This window comes from Nesoenas mayeri, assembly GCF_963082525.1.
Source record: "Nesoenas mayeri genome assembly, chromosome: 4".
Classification (NCBI taxonomy): domain Eukaryota; kingdom Metazoa; phylum Chordata; class Aves; order Columbiformes; family Columbidae; genus Nesoenas; species Nesoenas mayeri.
The window spans coordinates 26,979,851-26,994,096 of record NC_137540.1 but is presented as its reverse complement, the minus strand read 5'-3'; the positions used below and the strand labels follow the sequence as shown (position 1 = coordinate 26,994,096).

Genomic DNA, 14,246 nt, shown 5'->3' with positions numbered 1-14,246 from the left:
CCTTTTCTGCACTGGAGCTTGACTGGTGCCCTCAGCAAATTCTGCTCACTGTTAGGAATATTCTTTGGTGCTTTCCTCCAATGCATTCAAGCTAGCCAGATAACACAGTATGGGAGGAGGATGGGAGCAACTAGAAAGTGAACCAGCACTTCTTTTTCTTCGTATTTACAAGGAAAATAAGTTGATGACCTGCAGTGTACTGTTTGTGGAAAGCAGCATGCACCATAGTGTCCAGAAGTAAGGAAGTTAAACCCCAAGCCAAACAAAGCCTCTTTCAATGGCTATCCTCCATGAAGAATTCACAGTCATCTTTCCACAGTGGAGGACCTCTAAGGCCATCCCTTGTCAACATGCTTCTTGCTCTTCCTTGAGGTTCTTGATGGAGAAGGACCACCTGCTGCAGTTTTATTAGCTGGTACCACAGGAACAGCTGGTGCCAAAGCAAGGCCATTACCAGGATTGAGACTGCTGCTGTTGGCAGGTGACTGGTGTAGCAAAGCAAACAACCTAGAAGTCTTCCTTGCCTGAGGAGCTTTCCACTGCGGCAATTCAGCACCTTTGGGCTTACTGTTTGATGGGGAGACATGTGTATCTGTATCCTCTTCTGCAAAAGGAAGCCTGCCCAGGGACCTTCTCCCAGGCAGGAATTGTGCATAGTATGGCACTAAGGGTGCTGGCATCATCAAAGCCCTAGGCAGATCGCTTTGATCAAACATCACTTCCTCTTCGGTTTCAGCAGCTTCGGTAAGGAACAGTGGTGGGAGGGTGCTGCTGCGCTTGCTGCAGGACTCGCAGCACAGCTTCTTGTAGCCAGGGATGGAACAGTAACGTGCAAGCACTTCCATTTGACAGAAGATAGATTTGTCTCCCATACAGGGCTCATCTGCAAAACAAACATCATGTTGATGGTAAAGCTAGTGAAGAGCACTGAAATGCCCAGACAGCATTTACATGGGCACAGATAAAGTTCTCACTATATTCCTCAAATGATGGGCTACTCTGGATATGTAACCTGAGATGCTTCATCCCCTGACAGAACTCAACACCACCCTAAAAAATAACCCTAGTCAGGTATCAAAGAAATCAGCAGTCACTTTGCTTCTGATGTGCACAGAAGCTGATGTTTTCAAAGAGCTGTGGAAAGGCATGTTAGATTTGCAGAGTGCTACAGACAATTTCCAGAGCTAAGCTACTAGAGCTCTCAAACACCAGGCCAGATGTAGCTCTACCCAGCCCACACCACCTTCAATTCTAGCCTGAGGATATTATCTATCAACATTATGTATTAAAAACAATTAAATCTTCCCTTAAAGAAATCCCAAGTAATATTTCTCTAAGATGCCTTTTATATGATCTCTTAAACTAAAAGGTTATATAGTTGTATAATAATATATTTCTGAATTTTAACAGATAGGTCAGGCATCAGATGCCTTAAGTTGTGTGTGGTGTTCCTTTCAGTTAGAGACAAGATCTTAAAGAGGTCAAAGTCTATCAGAGGTCTCAAAAATGTCAAAGTTTCTTTAAGAATTGATATTGAGCTAAGAGCACATCAGTACTCAGGCTCCTTCAGACTGTCATATGAACTCAGAGATGAAGTCCTAAGTTTTATTGTTACCAGGTGTCCTGGTTTTGTTAAAAAACAAGTTTCTCTTTTAGTGAATTTGCCTGTCAGCTAAAGCCTTCATATTAGCTGCATTTTCCTGGAGAACCAGATACATGTTTTGGTAAACATAGCAATGGAATGAGAAGTTATTGATAACAAATGGATACATCTCGCGAGAGGGGCAATAAGAAACAGGTGACCAAGAAACTGACCAACAGTTTATAACATTCCATTCACGTGAATACTTCATATAAAAATGGGAGATCATGAGGATCTTGTCCCTTTCTTTTTCCTTTTTGCTTATGACCGACATTAGGAGAAGACCATGCTAGTCGTCCCTGCGAACTGAGGCCTAGTGACAGACTGAATCCAGCTCCAGTTGGCTGCAGAGTCCAATCCAGGACTTCGCGTGCCGGCTCTGCAGTTGCTGGGACTTTCAAGATTGGTTTTATTTATTTTGTGTTATCTTCGCTACCCTTATTAGTAGCATTAGTAAAACATTTTTAATTTTGCCAACTCTCTTCTCTCTGTCCTTCTTTCCCTCCCGATCGCCTGTCCTTAGTGGGAAGGGGGAGAGGGAGTGGCTGAAGGAGAAGCGGGGGGAGAGGGGGTTAACAATACATCTGCCACAGTTTTATTGTCACCCCGCAATCAAAACCAGGAACACCAGGGCTGGGACAAACACTGAGAGTTTGTAGCACTCATGAGCAGGTGGCACTGTTGAGAATTTCTGTCCTTAGTTTTGCAGTCTATTGTATGGACTATATCAGGGTACATGTTCCCTGCATAGTTTGGTATTCTGAAGGAGAAACTGTTTCAATTAAAACTTCGCTCATTTGACAGAAAAAGTCAAATTCTCAGTTTGTATCTGAGCAGAGCAGTGTCAAAGCACAGAAGAAGATGGAAGGTTGGCTCCAAACATTTGAAATGGCCTGCACCATTGGCAGATTTTAAAACGAGGAGATTTAATACTTCCTTATTACTCTCCTCCCTGTGTCTAACTCATCCTACCACTTACTTATGCTGTTATTTATCTGTGTAGTTAAGAATATGATGTGCCTTGGTGGCATGAACACCCAACAAGATAATGCAGGCAGGTGCCTCAGAAGGTCACCTGGTCCAGCCTTGCAGCAGGTCAATGCTATTCAGAAGAGTCATCTTGCTGTTTTCAAGTCAAAGCATCTGTAGGCAGAGAGGGGTAATTACCTTCTCACAGACATCTACAGGGACCCTCAAAACAGACTGTGCATTTTGGTGTTGTGTGCCAGCTGAATATGTCTCTCTCCCACAGAGGACTCAGCCCAGTGACTGGGACTCTTGAGAAATACAGGGCATCTATGTCTCCCCTCAGTCTCCTAGTTTGGATACCAAGGCCCTAGCAGCACTCCAGAACCAGATCAGGAACCTACAAACATGTAACACTTCACAGGATATAAAACCAGCAGTGGGGACAAATGAGCAGCTTGGTGCATCCAGTCACTATTCAAACACTTTGGGGCAAAAAGTTGCCATTAGCAGAATTTTCCTAAGATACCGTAGCTGGCTTAAAATGGTAGTGATGGATTTTACTTAAAATAGAAGTATGCCAAATTATAACAGGAAAAGCCAAAAGTTAACCCCAGCTATTGAGAAGATCTGTTTCATGTCTAGTCCTCCATTCATAGTTAGCAATTACGTAGTCAACATTTTAATGCGCAACAGATGGCATGTAACACAACTTAAGCTCTGAAATAAACTTTCTGTACTGTGATATTTTTTCACCTGTGTACAGATGCTGCCTCACCACACGTCAATAGTATGTTAGGCAATCCAGTTTTCCTATTTTAAAATATTAACCATAGCCCAATCTCTGAATCACTGTAAATCAGCTTAATTCCACTGAATTCTGTAAAATTATACACACGTATGTCAGTGTGGTTGTGGGATGCTGTTTATAAAAAGCAAATGATGTGAATGCAGCATGTAATACAAAAATTTTCCATGCTTCCCTGATGTGCTTCCTTGGATAAATGTTTGTTGGTTCTTGACAGGCCTAGCATTAAATCTGCAACTTTGTGTGGGAATGTACGTATGCCACAAAGGCACTATAAGACTATTTTCTGCAGGAATTTAGCATGGGCAATTTGAGGGCTATTTCATATTTAATCTAAACTAGAAAAGCTAATATTGAAACACAAATCTTTGCATCATATCTTGAACAATCATTATGCTACTGTGTAAATGAAAGCACCTGATCTGGAAAATTACAGCAGTCATCTTATTAACATACTGCAATTATATCAGTATGTAAGTCAAGCAAATAATATCACCTAAAGTGAGAAACTAAAACAGAAGATACCAGACAATTATTTTTGAGCTCAGAGAGAGGAGTTGGATCTAGTCTGTCTGAGGAGGAGAATCCCCAGGGACCTTGTGGTTTTTGTCAAAGGTATGAGGGACTGGATTTAGCTGCCCATGCCCTTGTAGTTCACAGCATTTTCATAAAGCTCAGGTTGTGCTATAAGGTTGCTGCATCAAAGCCGAATAGATCAGTGCAGTTCCCTCGTCATTATTTCCTTTTTTTTTTTAATAGCTCCTGTGATGTACTGCTATGTTCTTTAAGAAATGTACCTCAGGTTTCAGAACCCTGTTAGGCCCCCCTTACATGTAACCATAGAAATCCTTCACTCTCTGGGGCATGTGAGACGGGGTATATAATAAGCACTCAAGACACTAAGAATACAGTATTAATCAGCGTGATTCAGCTACAAGGCCTGTACAAAGTAATCAATTGTATATATCTAATATAGGTGGATAGTAGGTTTTATAAGTCAGTGGCACTTGGCTCTGAGTATGGTGAGAGAGAGAGATACAGTACTCTCACATGGAGAAAAAAGTTTGTGTGCTGCTTAATTACGAAAGGCAGGAATTTAACATTGATTATTCAAGAAAAACCCAATTGACGCTTAAAGAATGAGATAAAAACTATTTCAATAGTTTGACGAAGATACAGCCCTATTTCTTTCAGTTTTGGAAAAGTTTTTATCACCGAAGAAAAATAGAATTTTAAATCTTGTACTTTTTTGTAGAGTCACAGATAGTGGTTTGCTCCCACCTGGTGAATACACCATTTCATAACTCTTCATTGCTCCCAGAATTGTCTTCTGCTCAGAATTCTTTCACTGGGAGAAGACAAATATGAGCAAAAGCCTTTACCACACTTGTGGGAAGCATTTAGGTTCACTTTAGGGAAAAACATGCCGTGCCTTCTAAGAACTCTCGATCTTTTTTTTTCTACCACCTAGTGATCAGAATGTTAGGACTACCATGAGGGATTAAAAAAAAAAACCAAACTCCAAATCTAAGAGGCATGGACCCAAAGGAAGAAAAGCTTTGTTGCCATTAAAAGCTTGAAAATCTGTTCAAAAAATTATATGAGAGCAATGTAATGAGCACATTCTGTGGTTCTTTTTTTTCCCCCTTAATTGGTAGGCTTGCAAAACTTATCCTTGGATTTAGAGGCTGAACTTTGGATTGATCTTCACTGCTAGCACAAATTTTTGCAAACGGTCAACATGTCTAAACCCCCTATTTCAGCATGTTTACAAGAGAGACCCTGGTGTGTGAGAAGCACTAATCACCTGGAGTCACTAAATAACAGGGTGTGTTTAACCAGCAAAAAGCAGGACAATCTCTAGTGAAGGGTGTACTTTCTAGCATGCAATAGGTGAATGGTGTTGTGTGGTTGTCACCTGACAGTGTATTGTCTTTAAAATACAGTACAAGTTTGGTGGGCACACTTCCCATTCATAAGCATAGGCTCTACCTTGTCTTAGAAACGTGTACACATGAACACAGAAAGTTCAGCTTTTATCTAGGCCTAATGGATGATACCTGTGTCTAGCGTCCCTACCCAACACTGTGCTATCCATACAGGCTGCACTGAGACAAGGAATGGTTACCTTCATCTACTGTAGTGATTTTAAGATGTTTTCTTACCATTACAGGGAGTGAGTTTACAAACCCTCGCTGATTCTGGCTTTTCTCCATCACACTGGTCACCAGCACGGCACATGATTGGCCGTGTTTTGGTTCCCTCCCCACAGGTCACAGAACACTATGGAATAGACACAGGACAAGTCAGGACATTCAGCTTTCTGAGCAATGTGCACAAACGAATGTGTCTAAAATAACCCAAGGTTGGCTTTCAGTTCAGGCTATACATCCCAGCAATTAGTTTTGAAAGTAGCCTTTAGAGAAGGTTGACATTATGGAGAAATACGCAGAGGAGGAGGACAGTACTTCCCTTGGTTCTTGCTTTCTGTAATGTTAAATTTATTATCAGAGTATATTACGAATTTTGCTACTTATTATTCCTGTAGTCGATACCTGATCTTGACAATGTAATATAAAAAGAATACAAGGGATAGAGAAAACTCAGTGATCACTGAGTTAGCTGTATGGTTCAGCTGTTCAGTCCTAAGCCATTATAATAATATCAACACGTGCAGAAATTCTGTGATTGCAAAACAGTCCAAGTTAGTAAAAAATGTTATGCTGTCTTCAGAAGTGAGGAACTGAAAAGTTGGAGACTTGGAAAAAAACAAGCAAAATTTCAATGTTTGTTTTGCAAGATTGTGTATCTGATACTGGGAATATTTCCTCTGCTACTTTCTGCAAAAGTCTGGAGATCTATAAAAGCCCATAAAGCTGGCAGGCATTATCTGCTGCTGATCATGAGGTTTTGGAAAACTCTGTCCAGTGCAGTTGGGAGCTTTCAGCCCAGGCACAGATCTGAGTTTGGAGGCATGAGATGGTCGCAAGGGTAAGTTGCTCATTCATGACTGCTGCTTGCCTACCTCAGACCAGGGTCCAGCTTTCCACTGTGCAGGGCATGGTACTCGATTGCATGGCCTGCGGCTCTCAGGGCGATCTCCACTACAATACTTGAAATGGACAGAGCGGTTTGCACCGTCATGAAGAGGTTGAATGCAACGCACAGTACGGATCTGGTAGCCTGAAGTCCCACAGGTTTTCGTGCAGTATTCCCACGCATCTGCTGCCCAGCTGGGAATTGAAAATGAATAAAAAACCATCACAATTTTTACCTGTTTTCCAAACAGCTGCCAGGTCAGGCAGCCCTTAGCATACATTATTTTTGTGATGAAACCACTCAATAAGATGGGTAGCCATTCTTATATGTGTAGAAAAAAAAAACCCATCCGTAACATAGGAACTCCAGTCTAGAAGGCTATCAGCACCCTATTGAATTTGGCTTGGGTTAACTTCCACACCTACCACAAGCAATCTTTTACATCTTTATGCCAGATGTACTCACAGGGGCTGTGTGCATTCTTGAAGACTGCACATTCTGCGAATGGGTTTTGGCTTTTTGCTGGCTTCACAGAAGCTGCGATGAACCATTTTGTTATCACTTTTCCTGCGACACCCATATTTGGTGTACTGGAACCCTGGAAAATATTTCAGAAAAATGAGGAAAAACATCCTTGTTTTAATTTTTGGGTTCAGTCTAAGTTTTAATAAAATGGTTTTACATGACAGATATGACATATTTAAACACTCTCACAATTTGTTCAGTTGTCCAGCATGAGATTGCCGCACAGCACTCTGTGGATGCTATCATGTGATGCCATGGCATGATTTTAAGGCCAGAAGGGACAGTTACAACCCCTTAGTCTTACCTCTGTGTTACACACAAATCATGGCACAAAGAGGGGAGAAATTACCTCTTTAATGACAAGCAGCAGGTCACCAGCTAACCGAGGAATGAACTCAAGTCTCAAGCTAGTGTTCTTGCTACCAGCACACATCACCTACTCCACTGCTCTATGTAAAAGTTACTTTAACATTAGCATTGCCCATTCTTTGCATAAGAGTAAAGTACATACCATGAGCAAAATGAAGGTTCAGTAGCATAAACGTCTGAGTCTGTACTTCCAAAGTGGCTTTGGGTGATGAATTTCAATACCTAAAAAGGACTTTTTCTTCCTAGGCGTGAAGTGTGATGCTAACTCAATCAGGCACTTGGGATATTTTAAGTGTGGGCACCCAAAATAACAAGCTGCTTTTAAAAAAAGGAAGCCCAAGATTCCTAAAGCATTCACTTCACCCACCTTTTACTTTTCTACTTTTGGTAATTTGTCATTCACTGCTAGAAGGTGCTATTTCATCTGCTTACCTCCACCACAAGGTCTGGAGCACTGTGACCAACTCTTTAATGCCCACTCGAAAGTATCTGTTTCTTCCTGTAGGACATTGTTGCTGTTGATAGTTGGTACTGAATCCTCATGAATGATGTATTTGTAAGTCAGGCTAGATCTTGTGTCATTCTCCCGAGGAATGATCTATTAATAATCAAATGTAAACAGTGGTACAAAACCAGAGCTATTATTTATTTCTTTGCAAAGTAAAGAAACCAAGGCCTGGCCCTTATGGGAAACATGGAAACTGCTAGCTAACTAACTGAGAGAAAAAAATTGGTTTTCATCGTCCCAGTTAGAACTAACCATAGTAAGATCAACACAGAGCCATTTAAAATGAGAGATCTTTCTATGTTAGCATTCTAAGCTGGCCAAGTAAGACACCATCATCTAGGATGAAAAGATTGTTGTGGCCACATCATTTACTTGGCTAAAGAGTAGGGCTGGTCTCAAACATGGTTTGATATGCCATGCCTTTTCTGGTCCACTGGTTGTGTCCCACTGATGTCAGAAATGCAATATTTGGCTTCTGATTGACATGGTACTGCTGCGTGAACAGAGAGCAGTTTATGAGAGGGTAACAGCTAAGTGAGACAAGGGTTTCAGCCTATCAGCCATCTCACTGGCACAAGTCTTTCATAGAGGCAATACACCGTACTGTTTTATCTCAGCGCAAGCTCCATGCTGGCTGTGCATTTTTTTAATTTAAGACAAACCCACCATATTCCCACTGCTTGATATGTTAACGTACCAGCACAACCACTGCATCGTGCAAGGGCCCATCAGTGTGGAGAGTTTCTATGTCGTCTTCTATGTTGTATTCCCACTCCACGCCCAGGTCGATGAAAGATCGTGATATGGCCTCCTCCCCTTTCCCATTCAGAATATAGTGTCCCGTAGCCTGGTTCTTAATTGCTAAAAGGATTGAAAACAGTGGCAGTCGTGCCTCCCATCATATTGTCAGCAATCACAGTGGCTTACGTGAAACTTGACAGGAGATATTACAGAAGGTCCTTTGCAAAAAACCCCAATGCACTACGCAAGCGCTGTAGATGTATTAGGTCAGAGAAAGACCCTCTAAGACCATCTCATACAGCCTCCAAATTCCAGTTTGATGACAGATACCTTCGGATATTTGCTTCAATTTTGTACCTCCCTGTCCACATGAATTAGTTATAGACAGAGAACTAGAGAGAGATTGAGATACCTCTTCCTATGTAGTGTGCACATTTCCTGCATTAGCTTAGCTCCCAAGAAGCACAGGTAGTCTCAAGGAACTCAGGTCAAATCTTCAGAATCCCCTGTCATTCCTTATTTGCATATAACCAAAATCAGTATTAGTGGGAATGCCTGTTAGTGTAACAAACCCCTCAGGAGATAAAAAGTGTATTTCTTATATTCCTCAAATTACGAAAATTGAACTTTTTCATCACATTTTAGTTTCATTTGGGTACGTATGTACCAAATGCTAAAATTACTAAGTAAAGAGCTGAGGCTTTCCCTTGGGAAACCACTTGGTTTTGGCTTCCTGTACTACACACTGGAAGTCATGTGGTATGGGGATTATTATTAGGCTCCAATTAGAAGCCAATATATTAGAAAGCTGAAAAATGTACTGTTCTTTATTCTGTTGTACAACTTTTTTTCAGTGTATCATAAAACATTATAAAATCTACACAGAAATCTTACAAGTTCCTATGATTACAGTACTGCAAATGCACGAGCTCTGCAGTAAGTAGCTTCATGAAGACATTTGCTGCCAAAGCAAAGCTATGCTTGGTCCAAAACGAAGCTCTTGAACCTCGAAAGTCATGTTTCCCTATTTGATATCATCGCAGTTGAAACAATTTTGTCTGTTTGTTTGGTTTTTAATTTTCTATTTTCTTTGTAATAATTTTCTTTTTCTAATTTTCTTTGTAATAGCTAATCTACCTCTCCCTGAAGGGTTTACAACTCAGACATTGTCCTAGCACATAAGGAGCTGATTAAAAAGCCATTAAAATCCATGGAAGATCTCATCCCTATCATGTGAGCTAAAAATCCCTTAACCATGAGAAAATGGTAAGCAGTAAGTAATGGACTGAGAACAGTATGAAATGTCCTACATGAGAAAAATCTGAAATGAAATAGACTGCAAATATATCACAAGTTCTGCAGTCATCTTTCCATTTAAAATCTATTGCTTACAATCTGCAGCAAATAATAATAATTAAGGACACTGAATTTGATTCACATAATAGAATACATAGATTTTACACTGTCAGCGCCAGTTTTAATGTGAGTTATTATAAGCTTTTGTTAGCAAACATGCAAATTGGGATGAGTTTACTATCTCGAAGAATTCAATATTTGTTTGCTAAGCTTGCAATCAAATATTTCAAATATTTGTTTGCTGAGCTTACAGTGTAGGACTCAGGTCTTAACATGCAATTCTGAATGCATGTATTTACCCTAAATGCTTGAATTTGGTTATCTCATTTCTCAAGGTTCTTCTGCATGACTGCCCTGTGCTTCTCATCATGCCTCAAAGCCACACCTGAGGAAAGAAATACTTACCAAGAAAGTGAGGAGAAGCCTCGTCTTCTTGGATAAACACATGTCGAGCACCAGGAGGGATATCAAACATCTTAAGGTACCCTTTGGCATGTGTAGTAGTTGATGGAGAAAGCAGAGATGAGAAGAAGTAACAGCCATGGTTAAGAGTGCACTACATTATCCAGCTTCTACTTGCAGAAGAGGGCATCCATCTTCAACTAAGCAGCATTGTCAGAAAGAAACTGAGCAAATAGTTTTGTAACATATTTGACAGGACTTCCCTGTGTTTTTCCTCTTTCAAAGAGAGAAGAGAAACCAGCTACAAATCTATTTGCCTCTTGATAAGCTACACTGCTATAGGTCATATCAATGAACAATTCAGGCAAAACTATGTTTCCTATGTTTCTCAGCATACAAAGGGAAAACCCACAAGTCTTCCTGGTTATTTTTTCCAAATGCCCCATCAGCCAGGCTGTTAGATTTGAGTTTACTTACTGTCATGTTAGATGGTAATGTCTTAAGTGTGTCTGCTTACTTCTGAGACATCAAAGACTAGAGAAAGGTGAGCGTAGGACAGAGTGTATTGTCAAATGCACAATGTAAAATGCATCAATTACATTGCTACTGCTTAAGCGAAAGGGCTGAATTCAGCTCTCTACAGCTAAAAGTAAAAAGCTGTTCCCAAAGAAAATAATTCTTAGTTTAAATTTCAATTTTTTATCAGTCCAAACAACAGGTAATTAGTGTCACCTTAAGTAAGTATTGTCATTAGGAAGACTAAAATCCCTCCTAGGGACCTGTCTCCAGGTACTTCTATATCAAGTTTCAAACAAGAGCATCATAAGCATTTTGAATGCATGGTATTTTCATATTTCTATTACTTTATGTTTAACAGCTTCAAATTTAATTATGATCTCTGTAGATCCCTCTTCTAAGAGTTGAATAAGTTCCTCCCTGTTTTGTACTCTGCTATGGAATCTTCCTGAGTAATCCAGCCCTTTTGTAGAATTAGTGTAGATGTAACAAGACTTCAGTATTTGTGCACTGCAAACACAGGATGTAGCATTTCAGTAATTCTGTTTCATCCTGGGGATTCTGGGACTAACCAACGCATTAGTAGTTTGTCATATGCTTGACATACTCCAGCTCCCTGGAAAAAAATCTAAGTGAAGAAAATGAATATGTAAAATCGTGCTCTTGGTTGATGAGTGACTGCACAAACAGCATTTGTTAATCTTTTCATTTACTGTCTTTTGAGCATATGAAACAAAGTTTTTGGCTGACTTGGTGTTATCTGTCAATGCCTGCATGGATATGAGAACTGCAGCAAGAACTCTCAAGTTGCCATGGATGCCTTTCTTTCTGCAAGCACTTGAAACTTACCCAGCATATTTTTAGACTCATTTGTTTCAGAAAGGGAAATATTGCGTGCTCCTTTGGGCAAAGTAAATGCTCCTCTTGTCTTCCCTTAAATAGAATGCCTGTAATTAGTGCTATGGGAGCCAAGTCTCGTTATTTCATTGACTATGTTGTCAGCCAGATGGTCTTTACAAGTTTGAATTATGTTACATGTTCCCATGCATTTAAAGCAAAATTAGACACATCTAGTAAATTTTAATAGTCAATGAAAGACAGACCAGTAAAAATTCAGGTAGGTGATTTTAAGTTGGATACTTGCAGATTTCATTCTCCAGAAACTTGAATTCTTTTTGGCACCTCTTGCTTAAATCTTTTCCTGTTGGAAGAGGTCAATTAGTCTTTTTAATGACTAGATTGCCAAAGTTACTGTAAAACAATAAACATTCCATAAACGCTTCTATTGCTTTCCTAAACATTTCCAATTAAGTGGCTGATCAACAGCTACCTTCCCTGACCTCTCTCCTAGCACTGTCACTTTGAGTTCTCATGCTTTCCAGATGCTGAAAATACTGTGCAAACATCCAATCACATGCTGGCGCCCCAGAAGACAATGCAGTGGGTCTCACTGGCCCACAGGCAGAAATGCTGAGCCAGAACGTGGTGGGGTCAGTAGCATGTTTTGGCCACTGCTGGCCTCTGGATTGCCCTGTTCATCTCCCAGAGAGTGAGAGTGATGCAAACCACAGCTAGGAGCTGCAAACTGTTGGTGTAGACAACAGAAACCAGATTCATGAGAAAAAGTTCTTATTGGACTCGATTCAGAGTCCTCTGCTCCCAACATTTTTTTAGTGAAAAAATCAGCCATGCTTTTAGAAGGCTGAGCACTTCTTTTTTTTTGAAAGCACAGTAGCTGCCAGGTCCAGAAATACACAGGCCTATATATGAGGCTCAAGTTATACTCCTAAGTCCATTGCTGCCGAAGTTTGAGTGATTCTTGCATTATTGGGTGTCTAATCCATCAGCCTCCAGAGAACCATCCTTTTCAGAAGGGCTCTCTACTGTAGTTTGAAAATTACAATCAGAGTAAACTTTTCCAATTAGTTAGTAATAATTAATAAGTATTTTCAGCAAAATATTTAATGTATTTTATTTCCAGTTGCACATGAACTTATCTTTGTCCAAGTTCAGTTCGGCTGCTCACTGTCCAATAGTAATTATTAATGCTGCAGTAAAGCTTGCTTCATGGCAGCAATTACCAGCCTCTAAACTGCTACTGCAGATATTCATGTAATCTATGCCTTAGCCTTTCTCCACTCTGTCTTAAAGCACTTAGTTCTATCAGACATTTCTATTCCTGAAATAACTGCTCACAGTCATAAAGGAGATATGTATCCCTGAGTAGCTTCCCCAGACTGAAAATACAAAATAGTCACAGCAAAATGTACAGGATAATACTGCCCTGGCTTAACAAATAACTGACTAAATAGAAATTTCTGAAGAAGTCCAAGGAGATCTTCAATTATTATTGATACGTAATATGTTGCTAAATACCCCTAAGTACAGTCTGAAAATTTTATCTAGATCATTCTTAGTTCTGAGCTAGCAGAATGCTATTGTACATTCCACTGCATGTCAGCCACATAACTTAAAGGGTATTAGAAATGTAGATTCCTGTCAAAATGGTTTTATATTTGATTCAGAATTCAGCTGAATTTATTATTGACTAAAGGGCTAGAATTTGTGAGAAAGCATCATATAAAACCAACTTGACATGAGGATCCACACACTCATTTCATATGCACATAAATTCAGACTTCCATTTAAAGCTTGTTGTGAGAAGAAAAACTTGGGAAAAGCTTAAAGGGGGAAAAAAAAATGTTTCCTCTAGTCCTCCTACAGATAGAGACAGAGGCAGGCTATAGTTAGTCTCAGGCAAAGTACCTCGACGACTTCTGCATTTCACTGTTAGAAGAATGGTGCGTTTTTGTTTTGCTAAACTCAGCGTATCCCCACTTTTCACAAGCATTGTCTGGCTGGGTATTTGCAAAGAACAACTAAACATGCTCTGCATAGTATTTCTTGATACACTTGACTAATCAAGCTTTCTTTTAATAAGTCCTTCAAAGGACAGAAATATGACACTGTTTTAAAGATGTCACTTCTTTGTCAATAACTACGCTACTTTTGACCATTAGTTTACAACTTGTGTTTTGTTGCTTTAAAGTAGGTTGCATTTCTGACCAGTCCGCAAAAGCAGTAAGTATGACAGAAACACCAGAGGCAACAGAAAAGCCATCCAGATACATGAAAATGAGATTCCTACCAAGCTTTTTGGGAATGCGGGTGAAGGTTCCCTTCACAGTTCGGCAATGAGAGTTGTCTCCACCACAGACACCACACTTATCTTCAGCCTTGTTGGAACCAATTTCCTTGTCACAACCCACTTTCTGCAGGAGGAAGAACCAAAAAAAGAGAGAAGGCTTTGTCACTGGCTCTAAGTTTAAATTGTGGTGGGAAGCCATCTCAAAATTAATGCACAAACTACCACA

The 14,246-nt window shown here is 40.1% G+C and overlaps 1 protein-coding gene across 1 annotated transcript in view; it reads right to left on the bottom strand.

The window, feature by feature from the left end:
• Positions 1-329: 329 nt before the first annotated feature.
• ADAMTS3 (ADAM metallopeptidase with thrombospondin type 1 motif 3) overlaps positions 330-14,246 on the bottom strand; it is a gene marked incomplete at both ends in the record, with an annotated part of 129,455 nt that continues 115,538 nt past the window's right edge. The window contains 8 exons of the mRNA XM_080343802.1: positions 330-883; positions 5,582-5,699; positions 6,442-6,649; positions 6,921-7,053; positions 7,782-7,947; positions 8,555-8,718; positions 10,360-10,440; positions 14,021-14,144. Of these exons, the coding sequence (XP_080199928.1) occupies positions 330-883; positions 5,582-5,699; positions 6,442-6,649; positions 6,921-7,053; positions 7,782-7,947; positions 8,555-8,718; positions 10,360-10,440; positions 14,021-14,144 (1,548 nt within the window). The remainder of the gene's footprint in view (positions 884-5,581; positions 5,700-6,441; positions 6,650-6,920; positions 7,054-7,781; positions 7,948-8,554; positions 8,719-10,359; positions 10,441-14,020; positions 14,145-14,246) is intronic.